At 42.2% G+C, this 27,903-nt stretch overlaps 1 protein-coding gene across 11 annotated transcripts in view; it reads right to left on the bottom strand.

The window, feature by feature from the left end:
- LOC126918888 (protein dead ringer) overlaps window positions 1–27,320 on the bottom strand; it is a 135,680-nt gene extending 108,360 nt beyond the window's left edge. The window contains exons 1-3 of one of the 11 annotated variants that reach the window (XM_050727414.1): window positions 27,141–27,320; window positions 26,511–26,573; window positions 25,952–26,164 (exon numbers count right to left, since the gene is read on the bottom strand). In XM_050727414.1, the coding sequence (XP_050583371.1) occupies window positions 25,952–26,056 (105 nt within the window). In that variant the 5' untranslated portion in view covers window positions 26,057–26,164; window positions 26,511–26,573; window positions 27,141–27,320. Of the gene's footprint in view, window positions 1–9,533; window positions 10,397–11,644; window positions 12,385–25,951 lie in introns of those variants that run through there. The other 10 variants (XM_050727413.1, XM_050727412.1, XM_050727415.1 and 7 more) reach the window with 10 other exon arrangements.
- Between the last annotated feature and the right edge of the window lie 583 nt (window positions 27,321–27,903).

Below are 27,903 nucleotides of genomic sequence, written 5' to 3'. Positions count from 1 at the left end.
TTATTTTATTACTAACTCTTACATAATGCCTGCTTGCGGACTCAAATAATCCAAATCGTTTCTCTATTTTTCGAATTTGTTCTTGCCGAAATAAAACACGACATCCTCCTATACTTTCCCCATTATACTAGAAGCCAATAGTGTCATTTTAATACACGACAAGCTTGATAATTCTATACAAAATTCTGGATTGAATATTAAGCTGTAGAAGCTTAGACGACTAAAATAACACCAATTTATCCTGTTTCTCCAAGTTTTTCTCTACCTTCGATTCGAGTCGATGACTACGAACGCATCGAGAGTTTATTTATCGCCGGGACTGTATCTCCAAACATACCCAACGCAGTCATCCTATGAGTTTTTCGAGAAGAACCGCAGCACGAGATTATACCAGATGCTCTTGGAAAGAAACAGCCTTGACCTTGGAGCGTGGTAGCGTTAGAACAGAAGCGCGTGCCTACTCATTTGCTTATCTACTACCAAGTGCTTCGAAATCGTTCTACGTTCGCTTCAATTTGACATAGCTGCCTCTTGTATAGCGTGTTGTAATCAAGGAAAGAACACGGCGAGGCTCGTAATTTTGTGGAAAAAATTGCAAATTAACCGGTGCGGTTAACTTTCAATTGCAATACGATTCCGGAAGAACGAGTGGTTTCCGTGTCGTTAACGTTTATCGATCGATTCAGCGACAGATGTATTTTAATAGATGTTCACCACCTTCAATTTCCTTGCGCTGCGATCGACGATTTGGAACGAAAAAACATTTTCAGGCAGAATGCACGCGTTATTTACGACCGATTGAAACGCGTATCTCACGATCGATCACGGAAGTTGCACAACTCTTCTGATGGTAATAAATTTAACGAGTGTACAGCTCCCGCAATAGGATGGGTCCATCGTTGATATTTTCATAATCTTCTAATTTGTACTTTTCTATAATTTCTATAATTTTCGTGTAGAACCATCGACGAATCTACCAACAGGTAATTAATCGTTTTATAAAAGTTATTTAAGCCTTTCGCCTAGTATCGGGTTAATTATCTGTTAGAAACACGCATTGTTACGTAGAATTATTTTCATTTCTGATGTACTTGGTTCGAAACTGATTTCTCTAACCGCATTGCCAAAAATTCGAACGAGTATCTTATATAAAAGATATTTAACTTCACGAGGAAAAATTAGTAAAATATTTTCTCCTAAATTATTATTTACATACTCGGTAGGCATATGATATTTTTTATGAGACGTAGCTATAGGTTGAATCTGAGGTGTACCAACTCCGTGATGACTGTCGCTGGTCCTCGTCCAAAGTAATTGTCGCTAGGGGCTATAGATGTCGCTGCTGGAGTACTGCTGATTTTCCTCCTAATTTAGTTGTGTAGAAGAAAAATCGGACTCCGGTCGCCGGGATTCAAACCCGGGTAACCGAACGATCGTAATCTAAGGCGCTAACCACTGCGTCGCCGTTGTCCGACACTAGTTAGTGTCGAGTTATGGTATTTGGTTTGTCGAGTGCCGCCACAAATCCATAAAGATGGGAAGCTACAATATTTAAAAAAATATATCACAAGCTATGTATGTGTCAAGTAATTAACATCCATTAATCGGATAAGTTTGCGTGAAAATGATCAATGGAAATGCTATATCATCGATAACAGGGTGACTAGATACTTGTGCTGGATCGAAAGACAGCAGAAAGATCACGGTACGAGGTGGTTAGCGTGATGCAAGGTCACTGGGAAGCAAAAGGAGGATCGACGCGACGATGACGATAGGCGATCGCGTGTCCGTTGGAAGGAACGGGAGCCGACAGTGGCTCTTTTGGTTGCTTGAATGAATAATCGGTCCAGGCTTACCGGTTGCTCGGATATACACGGAACTTCAGCCTGGTCGAAATTACGCCTCCGCATAACCGTTCATTTAACGTTAATTTAATGATACACGAGCTTCGACAAAACAACTATTTCGCACGGGTCTGGCCTTCCTTCGCGGAAGGCGGGCTCTGATACCGAAGAATTTTCAGTGAAAACGCCTCGAGCTTCACCTAGGCTAACTACGTTTATTATATCGATGTAAAGGACGTCTTCAAATTACGGCATATGAGGCTGTGCGTAAGGGTTGTTTGAAATTATTTCTCTTCTTAATTCGGAGCTTTGACAAGTGGATTGAAAATCACAGTGTAAATCCATCCCCTACTAATTACCATGGAATAGCGTTTTCCATTGATTATCGTAGAAAATTGATCCTCTCCTTTAAGTCATGAAAACCTATCGTAGGAAAAAGTAAACTTTTAATTTAATTAATCATTGGCTTACATCGATGTGATCTTCGATCTGCCAAGTACCCAGCGTTCAAAAAGGAAAAGACCGTTGAACGTACGAAGCGCACACGCAGTGAAAGGAAGAAGTTCGCACCATAGAGTCGGTTGTGTCAGGCTAATGTCTTTGACAATGGCGTGCGAAATACAAGGGTGTATAATTGGAAGCTATCGTTTCTCGCTGGTTAGAGAGTGATCGTGATTTTTACGAGACCGATGTGCCATTTAAGACGAGGCTAAAGATAAAAGGTGGTACGCGTTTCGAAAGATCGCGTCGAACGTGACACGGCCACAGGCATCGCTAACGCGAGACACACAGTTGAACGAAAGGGGAGAAAAAGAAGGCTGGGAGGAGCTGTTCTCGGATGGTAAAGTTGGCGTTCGAAGCTTTTCGACTAACGCAATAAAGGCGCGCGCGATAATATTGCGAATAATAAATATCAGGATGTAAATCCGTTGGCAAAGGTAACGTCGAGCATAAATCAAGAATGGCGGAGCTGCGAGAGGGCGACGGGACGGTCGGTCGCGAACCGTCCGTCCATCCGTTTTGTACCCTCGTAGAATCGCGTCGTAAACTCGTCAAACTCACCTCGCGAAATAGCATTAACTACTGGGATAATACAATCGTCGCTCGCATATATGGGATTGCGTACGAAGTTGGAAGAAAATCATTCTCCGGCTTCTGGGGGAGGCGAGAAACGTCTACTCGGGCGGACGAATTTTCGCCTTGCATTCTCGTACTGATTATCCACTGTTCGGGATATCGACCAAAGATGTTCATCCATTTGAGAGACTATCGCGATTATCGGTTTGGAAACAATTTTACGATCTATTTCTACAATTGAACGCTGAACTCGAGGGTGGGTATACGAGTGCCTTGTACAACTAGCACTAGCGTTATAGTTTCTTCTCAAGATGCTTACTACGACTGCTTGCTGAGAGTGCTTTCGTGAGAATAGTCGGAAGATTGCTATTCAGGAATGCAAAATGGATACAGTTCTTTTATATAACTGTGGAAAATTCCCTATTCTTTAGACGTCTATTAAATATATCCAGATAGAAAGCCATTAGCATACTAATTTTTCCCGCCTAACCGTTCCTGCGTTTCATCTTCTCTCAAGCAAGATTACTATTTTCTACTCTATTTAATTTTACTCTTACAAAATAAGTATTTTGAAATAACAATCTTATCTCTCGTATGTTCTATAGAATATATATCATAATATATAGAGTCTTTTAGAGTCGATGTTAGTATGAAAAACCTTGAAACATTCAGGCATATGCAAAGCTTAATAGATAATCTGTTAATAAGAAACAGCCGTAATGTGCTGTCATATATGCCAATCGGTCGATAAATAATTAAACGATATTATAATTTTCGCGAGGAAATTCTTGGTTCGTAGGTTTCGATGCAAAAAGGGCAACTTCCCACGTGAATCGATACTCGATACCAGTTTGATCCCTTCGAAGGCGAGTCGTTTCGAGAAGAACCTCTTCGATAGATTACAGGGATTGCCTCGACAAAAAGCGCTAATTAATCCAATTATCGAGGACGCTATAACCTAAACACGAGATCAAAGATGATCCTCGTGTACGGCTTATTATATACTGCCTACTATAGCAACCTTTTCAGGAACATCTGCAGTCACGCAATGTCCCGATCAAATTCGTGGAATAACTTTATATGCTTCTTTAACCTTCCGTTTATTCCGTGAGAGAATATTCATCGCGGCTTGAATATCAAATATGCCTCCGAGAAATTATTGCCAATACATTATTGCACGCGGTAACATCGATTTTGCAGGAAGGTTGTATCGATTCAACTGCGTTCTCCACACAGAACATGCGATGCATGGATTTCTATAGAACTTCGATATTCCATTGAACTGGATCGGCGAGTTATTGAATTTGCAGCAAGAGGATCTTCGATCCATTAACTTTTTGTGGTCGTACGTCGAAGCGGACCTGACATTCCATTTTGCTTCATTTTTCTCGATTATAATTTTAGATTACGATTCTCAATTATAATTTAAGATTATACGATTCTCGATTATAATTTAAGATTACGATTCTCGATTACATCTTAAGAATTAATGTAAATTCGATTCTCCTCTCGATGTCTCGAGTATCGAATTTTATTCTCTATCGAATACAAAGGATTAAATTTGTATGTTTGACGCGTCCACACGCAGAAAGTATACGATCCCGCTAAGAAGTAGTTTCGCGGGCGGTTTAGTACGAATAAATCGAATGAAACGCAACACCGTGCATAAATCGCGACGTAACGCGTTGAATCGATGTTGTGGAACTGCTACCGAGGTGGTCCCACCAGTCTACGAAGCTTAAAGGCGGCTTAGAGAAGTGGCGGCCGCGTAAAGGTGTGTTTATAATAAAGTGCGCGGTCGCTGCGAGTCCGTAAACTCTGTTTCGTTCAGCGCGACGAGATACGTGAGAAAGCGAGAGGGAGGTGACATATTGGCCTGTAAAAGCTTCCAGGGTGTTGTTGACGTTGCTATGTCAAACAGCATCGCGTAACCATATTTACGTAGACAGATGCGCTCTGGCTGTTCCTACTTTAACGATGGAAGTATTCCAAGAGTATAATCGAGTCCAGCGACCTCGGATTTAAGCGATATTTTCTTGAAATATGGAACAGGTTATCGTTCGACGGTACTTCAATTTGTTACTAGTACGATCATATGAAATAAAATAAGGTTTATACATCCTATCTAACATTCTCGTCGAATAGGATATCGATATATTTTTGTTCTTCCTTTTTCCCACTATCAGTGGCAATTCGATCGTGGTAATGGTATAAATTCTGCGTTATAACTGACCTACTAAGAACGAAGCCAACTGTAAAATGATTTCTTGAATAGCTTTCTCCGTTGCCTTTTCACGCATTAAAAAGCATATCTTAATAAGCTTGCCGATACAAGATCGATCTTCATCTAACGAAAGAATTAGTTTTGGAATTATTCGATTTCTCTTTAGAGAGACCACAAGAAACGTGATAATTTAATGGACGATTTATTGAACGTACACGCTATTAACCAAGGAATGTCCTTTGCATTACTAGGAAATATTCTGGTGAACACGTGACATACATTTTTGCTCATGACGGTTTTGAAATACGTTAGCCTGGACTGGCTCTGCCTTTGCGATAACACACATTTGACGATCACGACATGGTTGTGTCGGTCATTGGAGCCGTTCTTCTCACAAACGAAATTTGAGAAAACCCGTTTCCTGAACGTTCCGTTCGTATCGAATGGCGCGAATGTACACAGCTACCGTCTTCTGGTTATGGATTTCATGGAAATAAAAAGTTTGCTATTTGCGTATTCGTGCTAATTGTGTATCGTAGAATATCTCTGGAGCCGAAGTTCCCCTCGAACCAAGAAGAAACCAAACGAAACCAGACAAATCCCGACTCGCCACGTACTAACGAAGCTAAAGTCTCTTTTCATTACCGAATTCAATTAATATTCTATCATATTAGAAGGTATTCATGGAACAACTGAAGCTTATTCTCGAGACTCGTGCCAGGAGCGTGCATACACACGCGTGCGGTTCTCTTTGAAAATTGGTCGCCGAGCCAGCGAAACAAATTTGTAGGTAAACAAGTTGGAACCTCGAGCGAACTGCTCAGTTTCCACGCTCTTTTCAATTGTGTGCTGCTCTGCCATAAAATCACGAGGTAGCGTATAAAGAGCAATTAGCCATCGTTCGTAAACCCAGTTCCCTTTCTTCGAGACTGATCAAACACGACGAATACGCTCGAACCTCGCAAACATCGGTTACCACGAACGCGAGATAAATCACGAAAGTAACGAGACTAAATTGACGAACTCTATCCGTTGGAAGGTCGAGCGAATTGGTTGTGATCGCGATTGCCTGGCCGATAAGGATGAAGATGAAGATGAAGATGAAGGTGCACGAGTAGAAGCAAACGAAGGGTTGGTTGATGGGTGGTGACGCGGCGCACACAACAAATTCGCGTATAGGGCGCGAAGACGGTAAACGAGAAAGAAACGGGATACCGTAAACACGGGGCTTCTCGCCACAGACTTAAGGTCTGCGCGTTAGGGAAGTTGTCGGTGTCAGCACGCGACCTCGCTGTATATACCGTGGCTCGCGAAAGTATTCGAACACTTGTAGCCATCTTTTATGAACGTATTATCCACGTGTATTATACGAAACGTTTCGAAATTTCATTGACACCTTAATTAAACCCGTCTATCATGATCGTGCCGATCAAATTTCAAATAAATGTGAAAATATATATAGAAATTACAAGATGTTTAGCACAGACTTTAATAAACGGAACAAATTTCATTTTTGACTTCATTTCTCCAATTATTCTTATGAACGTATCGAATTGCATTTGCAGTCTAGCGATCAGTGTTCAAATACTCTCATGAACCACTGTACACACCTTCAGCTGACTGCGTGCAGATCGTTTGCGTGTGCCCTCTTGAGTGCGGCATCCTTCTCGCTCGTTCCGGATCACGATGATAGCTAACATAAAGGAACACGTTCTTCCCCGATATAACCACGTACGTGCGAGATACACGCACCCTCGAATTCAACGAAAAGAACGATTATCGAACTCTTGAAATTCATCGATGACTACGAAAGTTTAAGAAATCGAAGAAGAAGGCGTAGGGACGCGTCCCTCTTCCCACATCCGCCGGAAATAAACCATTTCGAAGTTGATCCTGTCCCCGGGTGCAGCCACACGTGGTGTTTCGTCTTCTTCGATGATCTCGAGGAAAGATTCTATTTTTAAAAAGAAATCTCTCTCTCTCTCTCTCTCTTTCTGTCCGTTTCTCGATAGATATCTCGTCCACCGTCCACCGTTGTAACGTTTAATTCTCTTAAGCTAGGAATATTTTAAGAACACGGTCGAACAAATAAAAATCGCCGACCGACCGAGTAGGTGGGACGGTCTTAATGGTAGAAATTTGTCAGGCATCGGAGCGGCGAATAAAAGCCACGACGAGAACAGTTTACAAGGATGATATTTTTTCCGAGACGTCTCGATGCTGGCAATACGTTTCTCCGGGCGTAAACGTTCGATTTACGAGGTATACGTATAGACGCGTACGTGTACGAGATTGGAGTATGTAAGTACACTACCATTCATAAGTATCCAGAAACTTACTTTGATCGATTTGTAGGGACAGTATTTAAATTTGACTCAAGTGTACAAATTGAATGATGAATTAATCATTCGAAGCACTAATTGCTACATTTTTATGGGTACAAAAGAATTTAAATTAATTTTTTATTAAGAGACACAGTAACGAGACATTGCATCTCGTGGCTATATAGCCATCCTGAAGTTTTCGATTCACGCAACATACAAAATACAAACAAGATTTACGAAGATACGCTTGTAAAAGATATATCGATTACGATATCATTTTATTGTCTATAATTTTGCTATTAAATCGCGAATATAAATGGCAAATGTATAAACATAGTAGTATATACAAGAAATAATAAGATACATTATCGCTATATTTTTGTACAAATAATTTAGACTTATAACTTGATGATCCCATAAGATGGTAGTACGTGTTGCTTCTAACAACTAATTCATGATACAATTGTACGCTTTGGCAAAGTTCACAATACTGTTGTTACGAATCGGTCGATATTTCCGGATACTTTTGTGCACTAGTGTATAAGAGTAAGTACTTATACGAGACGGTAGGGCGGTCGATCGTGTGCTCGGTAAGAAAACGCAACACACCCGTCTTGCTCGCGGTAAGGTAGGTAATATCAAACGGGGCAGCGTTGTACGGATTCTGTTACTAATATGCCCCGGTAGCGCAGGAACCCCTGCGCTGCATATTATCCGATACCAATAATGCGACTAATCGAGTTAGCTTTACCCCTTAAGCTGATATGCAGCTTTATACGAGCTCAGCCCGACTAACGATTGCAACGCGATGCGCGCCGCTGAACGCGATAGGCCACAAATTTTCATATCCGCCGCCCAGAGAATCTACTATCGTAAATTTAGCAATACACTACGCTGAACGATCGACCCACGGTGGCAGGTACTACTTGCGAACGCTAAGACGCGAGACGTGCTGTTAGAAAATAATACCGAAGCAAGCAGAAACGACACGACTATTCTCTGAAAGACGAAGACCATCCCTTCGCTCGCATCTTTCGACAAGCCGGTGGATTCTTTTCTCTTGGTTTACGGTCTAACCGAGATCGCAAAAAATCACGATCGTGAAGAGGCTAAGAAAAAAGGCGCAGCTGGACTACGCGGCCACCCTTCTAGGCGTATGGTAATTCTTATTGAACGCGTAATTATATTAATTGTCGGCTTTCCTTTAGACAAATTGCGCCTTTAAAGCTGTTCGGTCTGTTTCACGATGGTCGAAAAACTTTCACGTTCCAATGGAAGATCGACGATTTTCTTCGTTCCTCTCTCTTTTCCTTGATTCCACGCGGAGCTGTTCGGATAGTTAGACAGAAGCATCTGCTCCGAAACAACCGTGCCATTGGCTGACAGATATATGAATATTTGTATTCGGTTTTATTGCTTCTACGATGCAATATAGTCAAGTGTGTTATTCTGTTTCATATAATTTTTATCGATGTCAATATGTCAAATTATTACGTGCATTTACAAAACATCACGAAGGTAAAAGAAACGGTGATGCAATTGAAATCGTTAAGACTATGAAGAAAAATATGAAGAAAGTTAAGAAGTAAGGCAGGAAGAGAACTACGAAGAAACAATAGAGGGTTAAAAATCGTGGGACGATGCCATAGGAGCGCTTACAATTTCCGCTGCAGAAACGGCGTGGCTGACGAGTGGCCGTGTGTGCACGTGGAATTCGGCTATTAAGCCGAAACCCTGAACAGCCTATAAAATTCGTGTAGTCCCGCGTTGTCTGCGAGCGTGCATTAAACGCTTGTGGTTATAGACCTTATATACTTTCTGCACAGGTGTCCCGGGGTGCGGACTGGGTCTCGGACGAAAAGTTGTATCGTTAGACGACGAGGTAGCCAAGATACCTTCGCTCGTTTCGTCCACTCTTAAAATCTCGACGATCGGCTTTGAATTTACTTTGAGAGTGTCTGCTCGGTATCGTATCGAAATTATAGTTATCAAAGTTTGAACAAAGTTTCTTCGGAGTGGCGCGTTGCAACGTTCTCCGTCTTTCTCCTTTGCTCTTTTACTTACCGCTTCATTTTCTCTCTCGCTCTCTCTCATTCTCTTCCTCCCTCTTGCTTTCTCATCGAAGCGCGAGCGGCCCTCTTCGACGCTTTACGATCTCTAATTATAACGATTACGCCGATCTTTTACGGGGCGAACTTTTGTTCCTCTTGGCTGGATGTCCTGCTTCTGGGAAAGACGGCAGGAGAAGGAAAGAGGACACGAAGCTGGAGAAGCGAGCGTGGAGAATCAGACCGGAGGAGTGGATTCCTCCAATCCGCGCTCGAATCTTGAATCCTGCCGGCGTGCAACGGATTCGGCCTGAAGTCGACAGGGCGGCGCGATTCGACAGCCCCCGAGCGATATATTCAAAACGATCTCGCTCGCTCCTGTCCCTTCTTGCTCCGAGATTCCCTTCCAATCTTGCCTCTTTTCATTCCACCACGAGTCAGAGTTCCATCTTGGATATCTCTCGCGCTAGCTTCCAGTGAAACCAGCCTCGTGAGTCACGGAACTCCCGTATCGGGCCGCGTGAACGGTGCCTGTTCGCGTATAGCGAGACCAGAGCGAAATGCAGCGTTGGGATGAACGCCCTCCGGGTTAAAATATATTACAAGATGTTTCCAAGATTGCACTTTACTTCCGAGAATGATGATACGGCGGAGGAGATCGGTCACGAAGATTTATATTATTTACGCCGGTATCGAATCTAGCTTGGGCCATGTTCAGCGATTCCAACGCAATTGTTTAATAACACACCGGCGTTCTTCGGCAGCTATTTAACGTCCAGGCACGTTACTATCGTTGAACCTGATTTTTCACGCTTCCGAGAGCAAACAAAAACGGAAGGAAAGGAATGGCTTTAAGATAGGAAGAGCAATTACGAATGCATTCGATCGCTTTGAAATCCTTAACGTTGTCTGTAGAACGAATACTCAACTGCCGCGTATCCTCGGGGCAGCACGATGCGAAACGCTCCAGCGATATATTCGCAGTCATTTGCCGGCTCTTCCTACCCAGCCCTCTCATCCGTCTCTACCGTTCTCCTTGATCGTCTAGATCCTTTATTTCCCTCGTGGTATTTCGACTAGGTTCGATCCTACGCTGCAAACCTTCCAACAACCTTCGTAACGATTCAGGAAAAATTACACTCGACGATATCAGAGTATTATTCCCATAAGAAAAACCTACCAAACGAATCTGCAAGCAAAACGGATGGATTAAAAAAACGAGGAACTAGCGTTCGCAGAAAAATAAGCCCTCTGGTGTTTCTGCAACAGCAGCATCAAAGCTGCACGCGAACGAAACATCGTTTAAGGTGAAATGCATCGCTGCTACCTAGTTGCCCTTCTTGCAAACGTGACTGTCTATCCATGCAACATCGATATTCGTAACGACGATAAAACAGCTTAGTAAAAACGGTAGAGATCCATGAAATCCTCCGGCCGATAATATTCGTAATTCAGCGAGCGGCCGGTTCGCGTGGTTTCGAAGACATCTCAACAACTCGCGGCGTTTAACCCTCTCGCAACTAAATCCCTGGCAATTACGCGGCGCGCCATTACTGCCCCGAGTAGTTTCCAAGCTCGCGATAGCCGTAACGTTTTTCGCGCTACCAAGTACATATATACGTTATACAGCTGCATTCCGTAATACGACGTTTCGACCGCGTAAGAAGCGGCCGACGTGTCCGGGCTATCCGTTGATAATGTCGATACGGTATACGTGAGTGGCACGCCACTACAAAGAAGTGTCTTCCGAGTTATGAGCCCGTTATGTGCATTCTGCGGATAGCGCGTTCGCGTATTCAACGCGAGGACGTGCCCCGGTCTGTGTATCGGTGGTATGTACCATACGTAGATGGTATATAAGCAACGTGCACCGGTCGAGAAAGAAAGAAAGAGACAGAGAGAGAGAGAAAGAGAACGGTCAGTAAGTACATAGGATGAGACGTTTATATACCCCCGACGATGTCTATAACGCCTCGAGTTACGAGACGCCTTTACGAGCGAATGCAACTCGCGCCAGACGTCAAGAGGCGAACCTCCGTTTCGAAGTTTGATGGCGCGACACGGGCCCCAAGCATAACCTCCGAAATATCTCCCTCTCTTCTCTTTCGTTCGGAAACATCCACCAACCTTCTCCATCTTTACGTGTTTATCTTCCCTTTTTGTAACGTAGAGACCAGCGTGGATCCTTTCCACGACCCCCAACATTCTTATTAAAACACCATTACCCTTCCACGAACGGTGGTTTCAGTCCCATTTGGTGTCTGGCAACTTTCCCCGGCTTAACCCTGATTATCTTCGTGGAGAAAATTGAAGTTTCTATTCCATTGGAATATTTCACGCAAGCAGACGTTATCTATCTACGAGAGAGTAGCGCACAACAGGTGTGTCTTTAACGAGAAACGTCATCTCTCTCACTCGAGTTTATGCAAATGTCCGGAAACGCGTGCGATTTCAAAGAAGAACCGGTCGAACGAAGATTGCAGCGCAATTGTTACAATGTTAAAGTTGTCACGCGGACGGCTGTTTTCTTTTTACTTGCATTGTTTCGCCGCGTGGCACACGAGAGAATTTCCATCGGATGACGGCGTGTTTCCCGAGTCGTAATTCCCTCACTCCGCGTTCGAGTAGCACAAGCCGGCTCTCAGCCATTAAATTAATAATTTGTGGTCGACAACGGCATTGTGAGATCCGATGCAATCGTTATAATATGCAGGATTTTATTATCGGCCCCGATGGCGTATGCTAATTTACTGCTAATTGTATTCCGCGGGCGACAATGATGCCTCGGCTGGCAGAATGCAATCGCTGCCGCAAACGAACAAACGGCGACTACCCGTACAATGCGACCGCGTGTATACCGTTCTACGATTGTTGGAATTGTTGCGCGGCCCAACCGACCATGCGGCGAACGAAAAAGAAAAAAGGAAAAAAAAGAGAAGAAGAAGGAGAAAAAGAAAAATAGTCGGCTACGTGATTTTCACTGACGCGCGTGAAAAATTACCAAGTAAAATCCAGCCACGTTATCGCTACGACAGCCTTCAAGGATCTTCTATAAATACGGCAGAGAATTAACGCGAAAACGTTATTGCTCCGTTAGTTGCGTTAAAAAAATTTGCTCGCCAACTGTTACGTCCGATGAAAGTCGAATCAAAACGAAAAGTGTGTAACAACGTAATAATCACGTTCGAAGAAAGATATTTATGGCAGAGGAATTGCGTAACAATAAGCGTTACGGTGCAAGGGCAGCAGCCGCATAAATTCACATTCTTGCGACGTAAGACGATCCAGTCAACGGTAGCATCTGAATTTCATGCATTAACGGCGTGCTAGGATCTACGAGAACGGAAATTGAAAGGTTCTTTTCTAAAACCTTCTCGTCCCGAAACATACGGTCGGCACGTGCGGCCTACCCTCCAATGTCCCTTTTGCTAGATACAACTCAAGCTCCAGTGATTCTCATCTTTTCCTCGGATATCTTATGTAAATACGCAAACGAATTCTAATCCATCATGTTTTCGTGTCTCTTTCCATTACTATAGACTAGCTAGGCCATAGATTACCCGCCAAATATTGTTATACCATATACCATCTTTTTCATTGTCCACGGTTATGTTTACAGTACTTGGAGCATAAATCAATAAAATCGACGTTTATTTTCTAAATAGCGCGGTAGTAGAAACGAAATTCCGCAACACGATGAAGATTGTGCCCAGGAAGGAAACGACGAGGTCGAGGTTTCTACAAGAGACAAGTAACAGGGTCCAGGGCTGTCTTAAGACCCCCCAGAGAGAGGGTCTCTCTCGATCGATAATTCCAAAGAAATACCAAGGTTCTCAATACACAATGACTGTCGATATCGTCGTTGTCCATCTAGGAACCGTCCCTGTCTGGGATCCACAGGTCCATCCGAAGGGAAACTGCTGTTTGTCCTTGGATTCCCGAGACTGTTATTTGCTACGCCGTGTTGGCTACAGCAACCAACCAACTCTTCCTTTCCTCCCCGAATCCTAGATCTCGACGGATGTTCCTAACGGAACCCCCAACTTGCAGTCCTCCGATGCTACTTCCCCCATAACTTGGGTGTTTTCTTATCGTTCTGTTACGATTTCTAGCGATATTGCAATGTTTTTAACAGAACTTTTTCCAACCGTACTTCCTTCGCCGTTTTAATTGCCGACAATCAAATAGTAAATTATCGCAAGTTTTTCGAGAAAATTGCTGCAGGGATCGGTAGGGTCGTAAAACGTGGTTATTTTCGACGATCAGACGAGGCAACAAAATATCGCCGATAGAAACGGCGTAATTAACGACGAGGAAGGCGCGAAGCTAAAGTCGTCGCGAAGGCGAAACGGTATGTCCTCATTCGAATGGAAAAGAAACGGCCAGAGATACACTTGTACGTAATCCTCCGAGGGACTATATCCCATTACGGAAGACATCAAAGCCAGCGTTACCAGCGGCACGATCCACGGATTTATTAAAACGAAAGTAGGGCGTGCGTAAAGTGCATAGTTTGAAACGATGCAAAATCCTGCGAGCGTGATTCGTTCGTACGCAGTAACCGCAATACCCGATTATTATATCTCTGCTTAGTAAAATCAATTGACGGTAATAAATATCGATAATAACACGCTCTCGGTCGTCCCAGCTACGAGGTACTTTGGCCGCAGCTGCACGCTCTGCATGGATAATTATTACAAAAGCGTCAACGGTAAATACCGGTGGATGCGGCACGATATTTTAGCGCTGCTACAGCTGGAGCTTACGTACGCTCGATAACTTTCGCTTCGTGAAAAATATAGAACGCCATTGTGAACGCACCTTTCCACCAAAAATTAACAGGTATATAGTAGAACAATATGGGAATTTCTTGTACGATACGGAGATTTCGGATGACGAATTTGGTCTTTTTATTCATAAATCTTAAAACTTCTATTTTTGGGCAATACGCTTACATATGGTTTTCTGGTAGCAGCGAACGTGTTAATAGTTAATAGCTCTAACGAGGAAAGGTTTCGTTCTGTATTTGCTTTCGATAGACAACGGTGTACCTGCGACGAGTTGGATAAAGTAATTCAAAGTAAGCTCTGATCGAAATTGAAGAAACAAAGAAATCACAGATGTTTTAGCAAGAAAATGACTGGAACCATATGTAGTTCAAAGCCGTGTCGTTCAATGATCGATGAAAGTTAGAAACTTCGGTGTATAAATAAGTCATTGATTCAATGGGATATTTATATTTATAGGAATGACGGGAAATAAATATTTATGGGACTTGCACGGACTTCCGATTGAAATTAGAAGAAGAAACCTTGTTTCCGTCACGCCTTAACAAAAAAAAATGATAAATTTTGCGGAGTTACCTGGTGAAAATGAAAATGTCCTGACATTGCGGGTGCAAAAAAAGAAAGTGCCCATCTTCCTGTCCTTATAGAAGTTATAAAGTCATCAAACTGACCTGCCCGGCGACAGTCACTTTCTACAAAATTATTTCTATTGTTTGAGCAGGATAAAAGAGAAAAACGTAGCCTTGGAAAACGCAGTATGGATGGATTGGGTGGATTCTAAGAAAACGGATCTTCTAAGATAATGTTAAAAGCTATTTTTCTTAGGACCTTAATCCTTTTCCTATGCAATATTCCACGAACGTTGAAAAAGCAAAAATGTCACGATTTAGAACTTTTAAGGCAAGCACAAATCACTACTCAAATACACTTAAAGGACATAAAGACAAAAAGAAATTAGTATTCAAGTGCTCCATAAATTAATCTTCTAAGATAATGTTAAAAGCTATTTTTCTTAGGACCTTAATCCTTTTCCTATGGAATATTCCACGAACCTTGAAAAAGCAACCATGCCACAATTTAGAACTTTTAATGCAAGCATAAATCACTATTCAAATACACTTAAAGGACATAAAATCAAAAACAAATTAGTATTCGATTGCTCCATAAATTAATCTTTTACGGTTTATGACATAAAAGGCGAATTTGGAAAGCGGAAGAAAGAGCTGAAATTTAATTGTCGTCTTCAAGCTATAAAAGGGTCCTAGCTATTATATATATAGCTAATTCAGCTATATTATATCTAATATAGAAGGATAATATAGAAGGATTAGGACATGAACCCAATCCTAAAACAAGTAAGATAAAAGTCATTTGCAAATGTAAGATATAAGACAAAGCATATGGGTAACTAAGCCATTACTTTGATACAAAGTTCTTTATTAGTTCAAATAAAACCCGTGGAAACATTTTATAAAGCCCTTAATTAAGGTCAGATAAAAAAGCGTGGGTAATTGAAAAATTCTAGAAAGATCACAAAATCCTAATCCGTCCGTCCGTCGAGTCGTCTTATAAACGCTCTTACTTAACCAACGTGGAAGAAACTTTGGGAATAGAAATTTCCGCGTACGCACTGAACATCGTCTAGCTACCGTTAGTAAAATTATTTCGCGGGCGCTCCTATGCCTTTTATTTCGCCGCCATTCCCAGGCGAGGCGATCGACCCCGATCAAAACGGCACACAACCGAGAGAAACAATTGCCTTCTCAGATCCGGAGTATTTAGGTTAGAAACCGGCGCGATCCCCGATCGTAGAACATCGAGGTGGCCGTACGAACATTAATAGTCACGGAATAGAAGCCTTGGCTAAGATCGTAAAAATATAATTGCACCGATTGCAACAGCGTTATCCAGGCACCGGTGCGGATAATGATACGTGAATGGGCGAGTTACGGCACTAGAGTTGGTCAGGCATCTCTTTCGTGGCCACACACACACATATACATACATACATACATACATACATACACAAACATAACGCGCGCGCGTATATATATATGCGAGTCCCGTTCCGGTATCGGTGCGCGGGCGCGAATGCACGACAGAGTTGCCGTGTGCGTGTGCATTAAGGCACAAAGTGCATTGGTTGCGCAAACCACCATTACGCTCGGTGCACACAGTTGCATACTGACGAGGAGCAACAGCCTCCTGCCAAACCGCTTCCACTATAGCCAACGTTCAACCTCGTGGAACAGATTATTCTAGCCTATTAAATATATTAACCAAAGTTATTCCTCGATAAATCATTGTGTTCTAACAACTTGTACGGAAACCACCACCTCTGCCGCGGAACTCGTTTCCCCTTCAATACCGATTCCTCGCACGCGAGACACGAGTTCTCCCGATAATTTCATTCGTTCGAGCAGCCACTGAATTAAGAAGCGAATACCAAGGCGTTCCACAGAGAGGTTCTCGAAGGTTTCTCGAGATTTCTCTGGCATCGTTATCCAACCAACTACTTTCGACCGATCGAACCGCGACACCACGAGTTCGACCGCCACGAAATCGTGTCCTGTCGTTGCTTCATCAGACAACGAGCACATACAAAATTAAATTAAACTCGTCTCTCTCCGTTTCTCGCGTGGTTCCACGAAGCGACCAGGTAAGAAGTCGACGACCCGACCGACCTGGAGGAGACCGGTGTACCGTGCAGCAGAGGACTCGGACCAAGAGAACGAAGAAGCGTCAGCGCCATCGGAGAAAGAGAGAGCAAAAGGCGCGAGTAAAGTTGAAGAGTCAACAAGAGGGTTCGTGGTCGGTCGTGGCACGTCTCTGGCTCTCGATGTTTGCACGAGTTCGACGAAGAAACCCGTTTCGCCTTTTTCCTCCGCGCCTTCCTCGTCGCCGGGCATGCACGAGCATCCACGAGAGTCCATCGAGTTAGCGTTTACTTAGGACCCCGCGCGATACACAAGGTGGCTCAAATTAAATATCCCAACCGAGAGTAGGGGTATACTCAAAAATACGAACGATTTCCCTTTTTCAAGTTTGCCGGCGACACGCTACGAGCGATTCACGATCGTAAAATAATGTAAGTCCGATCGATATTCCATTCCACGCCGGATATGACGCAAACTTGCCTCGAAGAATGGAAAACGGAACACCGCTTGTAAATTAAGAGAAACTATTCATGATTCTTGGAAACGGTAAAAAAGAAAAGGAAGAGACAAAGAATTCGCCTATCTACTATTCCTGGTTAACAGTCTCTCGATTATCCGAAAGCACGCACAGCTAAAATAATTCGCTTGTTCCGATACGACAAAAGGATAATATAGCATAGAAGGGAAGGTAAGAAAACGCGTCGCTGCAAGAAACGGCAGTTTTGTGAAAGCTCGTCTCCGTGAAATCGGCTTGGCCTTAGCGGTGCTTTTACAGGCGATACATTCGAGGCCTGACAGGGGGAAGTCGGTAGGCTCGTGCCAGGCCCATTACCTGCATGGGGTCTTTTCCAACTAAGAGGACCCTACGACCACCTTGGTGGCAGTAGCCACCTTATAAGTCTTGCCTAATGGTCGCTCGTACCTTTCCCTCCAAGGCACAATGGGGTGTGATAGCCAATTGGGTGCTAACCTTAGAAAGTTCCACTTGACTGGCAGAAGACAACAAACAAACCCGAGAGACAGCAGCCTGTTCCGTTCCAAAATCAGATCCGATGTCGTTCTCTACCTTTTTACACCGTCTTTCACTTTTCCTTGGTATACCACGTTCTCTGCCGCTCTTTTTACAAGTACATGTTACTATGCTGCTTCGTTTGAAAATTGAACCAATACGATATGTACAGAACAAAATGCAATTTTCAAAGAAAAATAATCGCCAAATTACAGACTCTTTTTTACGTGCCCTTGGCTAAGTTAGTTTCAAGGGATGACAAAAAAGTTAATAGAATATTCAGTGTCCGCCAGCGAACCAACGACTGGTACCATAAAGACCAGGATAATTTATGAAGCACAGTTCATCGAACAGAAACGAAAGCGAGGCTATCAGAATTTTATTCCTCTTCGTTCGCTCGTAATTTGTAGCAGAAGGAACGTTCCAGATTGCACTGTTAAGGGTATATTGAACGCAGAAGGCTCATCGCACAGATAGGAGGCAATGTAGTTAAAGAACTCTTCGAGACATCGTGTAATTGACAGTTACATTCACAGAACTAGGGATATCCGTGGTTGCTGATCCACGAGCAATCAACGAGGCGGATGAGAGTAAGTAAGTACTTGAGTCGTTAAGTGTAACGCGATGTTCGACAGTTATCCGGAAATTCTTACGATCGGCACATGGGACACAATTTGATACTTTGAGTGACGTCACCTAAGATGTATAATTACTATAATAATAGATACCACTTACAATTGGTAAAGAATACTTGACGCACGCTCAAGGTTATACGTATACCATTTACAACATATAATCACCCCCCTAACAATAGAAGTTATGACAATAGAAATTATGGCAATAGATATGATGACCCTCGATCGATTATGTCTAATTCCGGTCATCGTTAACATGATCAATGGCAACTCATTTTTAACCAGAGATAAGACCTCTATAATGTTACTTCGCATCGAGCATTTATACGAAACCAAGCGAAATAGCTATCAGCTTTATATTCGAACGCATCGATAACCTATATCACTAATTCATTTTCCGTGTGTTATCGCAAAAACAAATATATCCAAACAGCGCAATGACGCAAAATTCATGTTACCAATGCAAATTTTAAGAATAATGCTTTTACGATTTTTTAAATACGATACGTATTCTCAGTTAACAAAAAAAAAAGAGGAAAAAAAAGAAGAATATCGTCAATACTACCAAGAAATAATTATTTCATCCTCGTACGCAATCGATGCATGTAAAGCACATGCAATTTCGAGCGAACGGCGACACGTGTGAAACGGCGGCGTCACGACGAATTGTCGGCTGCCATTAAACGACGCACGCGAACCTAAGAAATCGAAATCGAAAGCAAAGTGGAGATATCGGCGCGTCGGCGTTCCATCGAACGGAGTTCTCGGCGCGGCGCATACATAAAGGCAGGCGTGACCGCGGCAAGAGCTTGGACCAATCGCGATTCAGCTTGGTCCACCGCTTTTTTTTTTTCTTTATTTCATTCACTCTTTCTCCCCCCTTTCGTCTACGCGGCCACACTGATTCCCCACCATCGGCATAAACTCTGTGCTCACGGGCTCACGGCCCGTTGGATCGCGATCACGCGCATTGCAGCTGCAACGAGGAATGCATGCGCGCTCCGCGAATCGCGTCCTCAACGATGCGCCCCGATGAACGCGAAAACCGCTTTGACGCCATCGCGGCGATCTTCGCGATAAAATCGTGTTCACCGATCCATTAGCTCGCGTCCGACACCGTCTTTGAAAATTCACGAACGGGACTATGCGATTTCGCGCGATTAATCCTTCACTCCGCCCCTGCAACACCGTTTCATAGAATCGTTGTGTTCGTGGCGTTATATAGTGATAACTATGTGTTACAATGACGACTCGATATAAATTCGTCCTTCCTCCAACATCCATAATTCGTGAAATATCAACCCTTGATACCATTTTCTTCAAATTGTTTCCGATTGTATAGATATTTTTTAATAGAAAAATTCGATGTGATAAAGCTCTTTTTTTAATTGAGATTCGAGTTATACCAACCTTGACTGTATTAGGATTAAAGGACTCGTAGCAAAAATTTGCTTAATTCGTAAATTTTACGCGGAAAAGAATACTCTAGCAATCTTAAGTTTTGTTCAGGAAATTATTTTCTCTTTTATTTACAAAATATTCACATTATGCAAATGTTGTAAACGTACCCGTGATTATACGTTTATCTAATCTTGGTTGATTAGAATTGTGCACGATCTGAACATAGATCATTTTAATGTTGTGAAGTTAGTTTCAACTAGAATGCATTATTTAAAATTAAAAAGCAAAAAGTTTAAAAAGGTTCGTGTTCGTTCCTAACCCTGGAATTATTCAGCATTGTGTGAGAACTCAAAAAATGGAAGATACACGGATGTCTTAGATTATCGATACTTATTTAAGGATGAAAATGTGACGTCTATTCACGGAAGGATATACATAGAACATGAAACGCGAGCACGCATAAAATGCGCGCGAAATTTGATCCAGACGTCAACCGACCTTTCGTTGCATTACCTTATCGGCTAGCCAGTGGTAATGAGTTTTCGACTATTTTCAGTACACGTGTACTGCAAACATGCCAGCATTGTGCATTTGCATTATTACGAGTCACTGAATCCGTACAACGTTTGCTTTTTTTGTATGCAAGATAGAGAGACAAGACAAACTGATAAAAGAGCAGGTTAATAGAGAAAAAAATTATTTTGGTATACCGTATACAGTAACTCGATCAAAATGAAAAGTACACACTCTATGATAGTAAATGTCCGACACTGGACACCCGACATGCGACATTCGAAATGATGGAGTATCGTAAACGCAGTGTCGAGGTAATTTCTCTCTGTATCAACTTGTCTCGGTCACTCCCATATGTAGATAGGTACGACTATGAAAATTAAGCATCTGTCAGTCAAATAATATGAATAGAACGAGTCCAGAAATCCTTTTGTTCTTTTCTCGGTCGAGCATATTGCAAATGTATCTGCGAAGTAAAAAGAAAGAAGGGGAGAAGAGATTGGTGTTTGCAATTTTCAGCCCGGCCTTGCTACGGGCCGGGGCGCGGCTAAGGGTCGGGCTGCGGTAGGATATTATCTTCAAAATCTAATTATGAGATTTTTATAGGGCTATCGTAAAACGGCCGAATAATAGTTGGCATCTCCTCGAGGGAGGAGGCTAGGGCCGTGTTCCGCCATAATCTTTCGCCAAGATAATGGGGAATAGCACGACCAACCCCTCCAAAAGAGAAACGCTGATACACTGTCAAGGACGTTCTTCACCTAAAGTCTGTCCCTAATAATCCTCTATCCAACATAATTGGTCGTTCCTCCGCGGGAATGTTAATTAGAGAACAAAAGATAGCACCTTGCCAACTGTCAAAGTTGTATCAAGGGATGCCCAACCACAAAACAGTTGTGAATGATCATTCTCTGTATATACCTGTATGATTATACTCCAACCGCTTGCTATTCGCAAGAATAAAGATCAAATTGTTCGATGGATACCTATCTGAAATTTGACTCGAAGAGGCTATTAACGCGTTCAACAGGATGTCGGTCATCGGTGAGCAACAAAAGATTTTCAAGGCTGTCATAAGGTAATGAATATGTAAAAGTATGTACAACACGCAATATCATGGATATCACGTTTCGCGGAATATAAGTAATAGAATGAATTATATATTTCATTGTTCACTGTAATTTAAAATTGAAATACGACCTTGCTGAATAGAACGCGTCAGCCGAAATCGACTCTGCGATGATCGTGCTAGACTGTAATCACATTCCGTGCGAGTACTTAAACCTTGTCACCCTGGCAACTACGTCGAAACAATCATATATAAAGATTCATATAGGTATACTCGTTTCCATCTTCAAACGTTTCATTCGTTCGAACATTCATCGACCTTAACTCAACTAACTTAACTGTCAGAATTTGAAACAATCTGAAAAGGGTACCCTTGTTACAGGGTGGCGCTAGCAGCACTGCCACGACAATGGTACCGCACATGTTTTACCTGGTCCCGTCCTAACGAAACATGACGTCACGACATGGCGTCTGCAGGTGAAACAGCCAGGCTAGCCGTGTATATAAGCGAGCGCACTCGCTAGCCGATCCGATTGGCCGAAAGAGGAATCCCCGCCTTTGTACCACGTTCTGCACACCGTTTGCCTCGACGTTGGACCCAGCTAAGCTGCCCCTCGTGCCCCCCTCTTCGCGCGTTCTTTCATTCCCTCTCCTTTACTACCTGGATCTCTATCTTCACCCGATTATCGCCCTCTCCTTTCTTTCCCCCATTTCCAACTCTTTTCCCTCTCTTTGCGCGCGCGCGCGAATTACATCGCCCCTCTTTCTCCCCGTTCCGTCACACAGCTCACCCCTTAACGCGACCGTACGTGCAAATACTCGACGTATAGAGTGGCCTGTGACACGAGCTCACGCACACGCTGACAACGAGCTCAGACTGAATCAACCGGGTTCGTGTTTACACCTCTCTCGTGGCGCAACGACAACGCGACGCGTCGCGTCGTTCATCCCCGGGCAATTCGCTCGCTGTTAAGGATCTTCTTCCCAGGCGAAACCCTCGTTAACCCGTTCTTATTCTCCTTGTTTACAGTGCTATTTAGCGATGGGCTCAAGCACGTCGCAGATACACGGCCGGTATTAAGTATTAGGACACTTACTTGTTACACTTAATGAAAGGCTTGAACGTATATTAGTTGATTTGGTACATACTTGGTAAAAGCGGAGCGCAGATTTTTATGCGTTTCGTGATATTTAAAGATGTTATCGTGGTACTAGCGCGGTATCATGCAAAAATATACAAATGCTAAAAATATGATATCTGTTCGTAATGTCTAGCGAACAAAATAAATCGCCATCTAGGTTCCATACTTTTTTAATCGTGTTTACGAGAATATAAATTTGCATAAAAATCTGCAATTTAATTAGAAGCTATATACATATATATGATGGGAATAAATAGATTTATGATACAATAACAAGAAAATGACGACAGCGGAAAGCATCAAATGTCCTAATGCTTATTTCGTCTTATAAGGAAATAATAGATACACAACATTATTTGTTTTATATTATTTTGTTGAACTACGTACGATCCATTTTGTTTTATGGAACTGTTCCATCGGAATTCTATTATTTCATTACAAAACGAAAGGAATTTTTGGAACAATCTAATAGGTTTGTACATTACCTTTGTTAAACTCCGAAATTTTTCATAAAAATCGAATGAAGTGATAATGCCTTTCTGACTCCACGATTCAGTTACTAGTTTTTATTATTTATAAGGTATCTAATTAGTCCAAATATCGTAGTTATCAATTATACATTATCAGGAATTTGCTAGTACTCATTCCGAAATTGGAAACGAGCTTGCGAATAATACTTTGCAAATACGATACGATGAATTTGATTCGCATTTATAAGTTACGATATACACAGATACATACTGAACTTGATCCCATCGCTCGCGCTATCATCGTTTAATCAGCGACTTTCCCCTTGCGTGATCTCGCGACCGACACGCTGCACCGCTACGAATGAGATTACGTAAAATTTGTTAAATATACGAGGCATAGCAGGGGTCGTGCGTATCGATGAACGTATTTTTAGAACGGACATATTGCAAAGATCGAAAATACGGTGCTTCCTGGATCTCGTTGGCTGATCCACGATGGCGGGGAGTGGAAACGTTCGGATACTTCGCTACGGGTTATTATTATTCCAAAGTATTGTAATGGGGCCGGCATTGCAAGTAGGGAAGCGTGTAAAAGATGTGGAAAAGAATAGACGATAAAAGAAAGGATAAAAATATCAACGCACACGAGAATATTTTACTGCAGGAAATAACCGAGAGATTGAAATTGACAATAACCATTGAGATTCGTGACTGGAGAGACGGCCATCATTTATATTGTATTTCTATGAGTGTAAATTGCAATCTACGGAACGTTTTTACGAAAGGTCGGTTATTGCTTCGTAATTTATTGATATTATTCGTCCGTTTGTGTCTGCAATCAAAAATTTTCCTTTAAAGCAGAGCGAATTTTACTATATATATATAATAATATAATAATGTATAATATATATATACTAAATAAGTAAATATATATAAAGGTATCACCATTAAAAAAGTAAAGATATATATATATGTATAATATAATAATATATAATATATATATACTAAATAAGTAAATATATGTAAAGATATCACCGATATGTATGTATGTATATATGTATATATATGTATATGTATGTATGTATGTATGTATATATATATATATATATACATATACATATATATATACATACATATCGGTGATGGCTTTAGTAGAAAAATAAATACCTATTTATCCGACATTTATGATGAATGACATCACTGGTGAGATAGAATAGGAGCACAGTCATTAAAAATTAATTTCTGTTTGCTATGAAATCATGATGTCACAATAGATTACGAACTTTAATGACGTCACTATTTAAGCATTAATGGCGCATAAAGTTGTTCGATGTAAAGTACTTAAATAAATTAATGAGACATAAAGTCTGGGACACTGCAGATATCCGGACATAAAAGTAATAAATCTCTTTGGATTTCATAAACGCCCTCTACAACTTATATCTTATCTTTGGAATTACAGTTTATGAAGAGAAATTATCCTGTAAGGACAAAGTTCAACAGTCATTTCACATGAGCAATGAATTCCGTACATCGTATGGAAATTCATTATACGTATCTATAATAAATGGTATACAGGATTTAAGATATAATGGCAATGGAAATTGAAGATGGAAAGAGAAGCGAAAGTTAAAGCTTGAGGACACTATCGTGAAAGGGTTGCCGTTGAAAATTAAGTCGACTATGGACAAACGTGCCAACAATAACAGTGCTAATTCTGCTGCGAAAACGACCGAGGTGCTTTTTTATTTGATATAGCTTTATCTTTCCTCCACCAAGGATATCGTTATTCTTAGAACGCTTGTGAACTCGGTCGTATAAGAATTTCGCGATATCGACGATCCATAACAATATCGTCGAAATTATTCAACCTTCGGTAGTATGTTGGTACTACCTTTACGATATTCTAAAGAAGATTTCAAAATACGCAAGAATTATCACGCCTAGCATTTACGAAGCATTAAATTCATCGAAGTTTCTAGGACGATCACGTTATAAACAAGTCGAATGTGACTTTTATATCAGGATAGGCACGTGCATAAAACTCGTAGCTGAGATACATAAAAAACGCTTACGAAGCCGCAAAGGCGGTCGGTCTGGCATTGTTTGTAAACCATGCTGCCCTTCTGGCACATTGTAGCATTTCGCTGTATTTTCAGTGATGTGTATCGTAAATACGTAAATACACGGCCGTTCTCTATTGTCAGCCAATTTTATCCATCGACCAATCGAAAATTCGTGACAACAGGATACGACGCAATTCTGTCCGAGTTAAATTACATTTTTTACGTTCAATGATAGAATTAACAAATTTTCGATGCTATTGTTAGTTACAGTTTACAATCATTGTTTCCTTTTTTATGTCTGTACGAATATACGAATATCGAGACAGGAGTCTGTCGATCGAGTATCGACTTTTTGTGAAACTACCATTTAGAAACATAGAGAGGCAAGCCACGTGATTATCGATAACCGAGGCATTCAGAGCAAAGGTAATGGACTAAACCACATTTGTATGCATTAACTTATTCCAATGAACTATATTAATTATAGAAAATCAATCGTTACAACGAAGATTTTATATTCGTATCTACCTTAGATAGCGGATTCACTCGTTTTATTGAATATTAGCATTAATTCATTTTTGTTCACAATGCGTTGATCATTAATCCATATTTTTTTATATATACATCCAATTTCTTGTACGGAGAAAAAAATACAATGGAATATAAATAAAAAATTAAAAACTCACCAATGGACTATCAGGCGTACGTTGGTGATGGGTAATAGGTATGTTGACCACTGCTACCCCTCCTCCAGGGTTTCCCATGTCCTGATATTCGTCGCTCATTTCCATCGCGTAGGATGGCAACGGTTCTCTGTTCTTCACCCGAATTTTGACTGTTTTACCGCAACGCGGTCTTCCACGACACGAATGACACAACCGCAGCGAAACGCTGCCAAACTACAAAGAAAAGAGGAGGAACCGATGGTTCGCTCTCGTTTATCACCGTTTACGAAAGAAACGAGATCACGGCGTGAAACGAGTCGCGCGCACGATCGCAAGTATAATTTTTATCCTCGATACACACCAATCGCACGTGACGCGAAACAAACGAATTAATATCGGCTCCGTCGGTAAGTGTCACGTTACCGGTGAAAAGTAACAGAGTTCGAAGTACGTCTCACCGACACCGCGAAGAAACACTGTAATCGAAACAACGCGAATACGTGTTCGTGCCTTTGGTTGATACGTTTGTATAGTGCAACGAAAGGTTCGTTGTTCTTACACAAAAATTCACAATACTAACCAATTCCAATTTTCGTGGGAAAATAACCACGATCGATGTCGTCTTAGTAGATTGTGGGTGTTCCTGTATCAACGTCGTAAATTTGTTCTGTCACTAAAGTAAAAGAAACACACGCGCCGCGCTGATGGCTGACATGCGCGCGAGCTTTCTATCGCAAACGTCCAAGTCGTCTCGCAACCGATACACAACACAATACACAGTGAAGAAAAAAAAAGGTGGAAAGTTTACGAGGGAAGAGCGCGCACGCGTACACTTCGCCTACGTGTTGCCCAATGTTGTATGAGGTGCACTGGTAACGTGCACACTCTGCGTTACCAAAAGGGACTATGCTCTAAGGAAGAAGGATGAAAGGACAGGTCGGGAAGAGGAGGAAGGAGAAGGAGAAGATTCGTAATGGGGTTTGGAGGGGTAAAGTCAGGGAAAAGGAACAGGACACGCGGTAAGCGGGTGCGTTCGCAAGACTCCACGAACGTGACAAAGACAGACTATGACTGGTACCGATTTCGCGACTACACAGGGAACTCGCCATCGGCGTTGTTCCGCATCGTAGCAGCCAAACGTAGTCGAGAACGACTACGATTCGGAACGAGTCTTGTAAATATAACAAAGAAAAAATTGCAGCAAGCTCACCGATCAGATGACGGTACGCGAAGAAATGGGACGAAAACGGACCGGCAAACGATGACCCGGAGAAACGGTGGAACTGCCGAACACAGAGCTGACGCGCGCACACTCGCGTCCCCTTGCGATCTGACGCCGGGATATTCCGTCGTGTTCGCGATCCCCTCTACTATTCCACGCCTTGGTACAGGCTTCGAACGTTCGCTGGCGGAAAGAACGAACGGGCAGGCGAAATAGTATCCAGTGGGCGGAGGCCTGGGACGCCAACGCCGTCTTCTGGCAGGGCATATCAGGCTGTGGTAGGCGGTAGACCGATGGGTTACGCCCGGTATCGACACCTCCCTCTTTTCCCTCATCTCTCTGCCCTCTTCTTCTCTCGTATATCTTTCAGTCGTTCTTTCTTTGCTTCCTTCCCTCTCTTTATGCTCCTCTTCGCGCACCCTGTCGGATAACGACCCCTATGCGGCGAACTCGCGGATGACGGAGATTTTCGGTGCGGTTGCGCGAGTTTCCCTGAGCGTTTTCACTTCCGTTTCATCTCGGTCACTTGACCCTGAAATATTCAATGCATATTCTTTGCGTAAAAATTTAACAGTCTGCAATAAATTTACCGATACAATGATTTTCTGCAAAACTTTCTGACGAGAAATTCAATTATCAAGCAGAGTGCTGTTACCGTGGTTGATAACCATCGTCAGCCATGTCCACGTTCCGGTTAACGTCTATATTTTTCTCCATTTTCCTGCACGCTCGTTAACTCGTGTGCTGTCCC

The sequence above is a fragment of the Bombus affinis genome, chromosome 7, assembly GCF_024516045.1.
Source record: "Bombus affinis isolate iyBomAffi1 chromosome 7, iyBomAffi1.2, whole genome shotgun sequence".
Taxonomy (NCBI): domain Eukaryota; kingdom Metazoa; phylum Arthropoda; class Insecta; order Hymenoptera; family Apidae; genus Bombus; species Bombus affinis.
The sequence above is the reverse complement of the archived record's forward strand: the minus strand, read 5'-3'. Positions and strand labels throughout refer to the sequence as shown.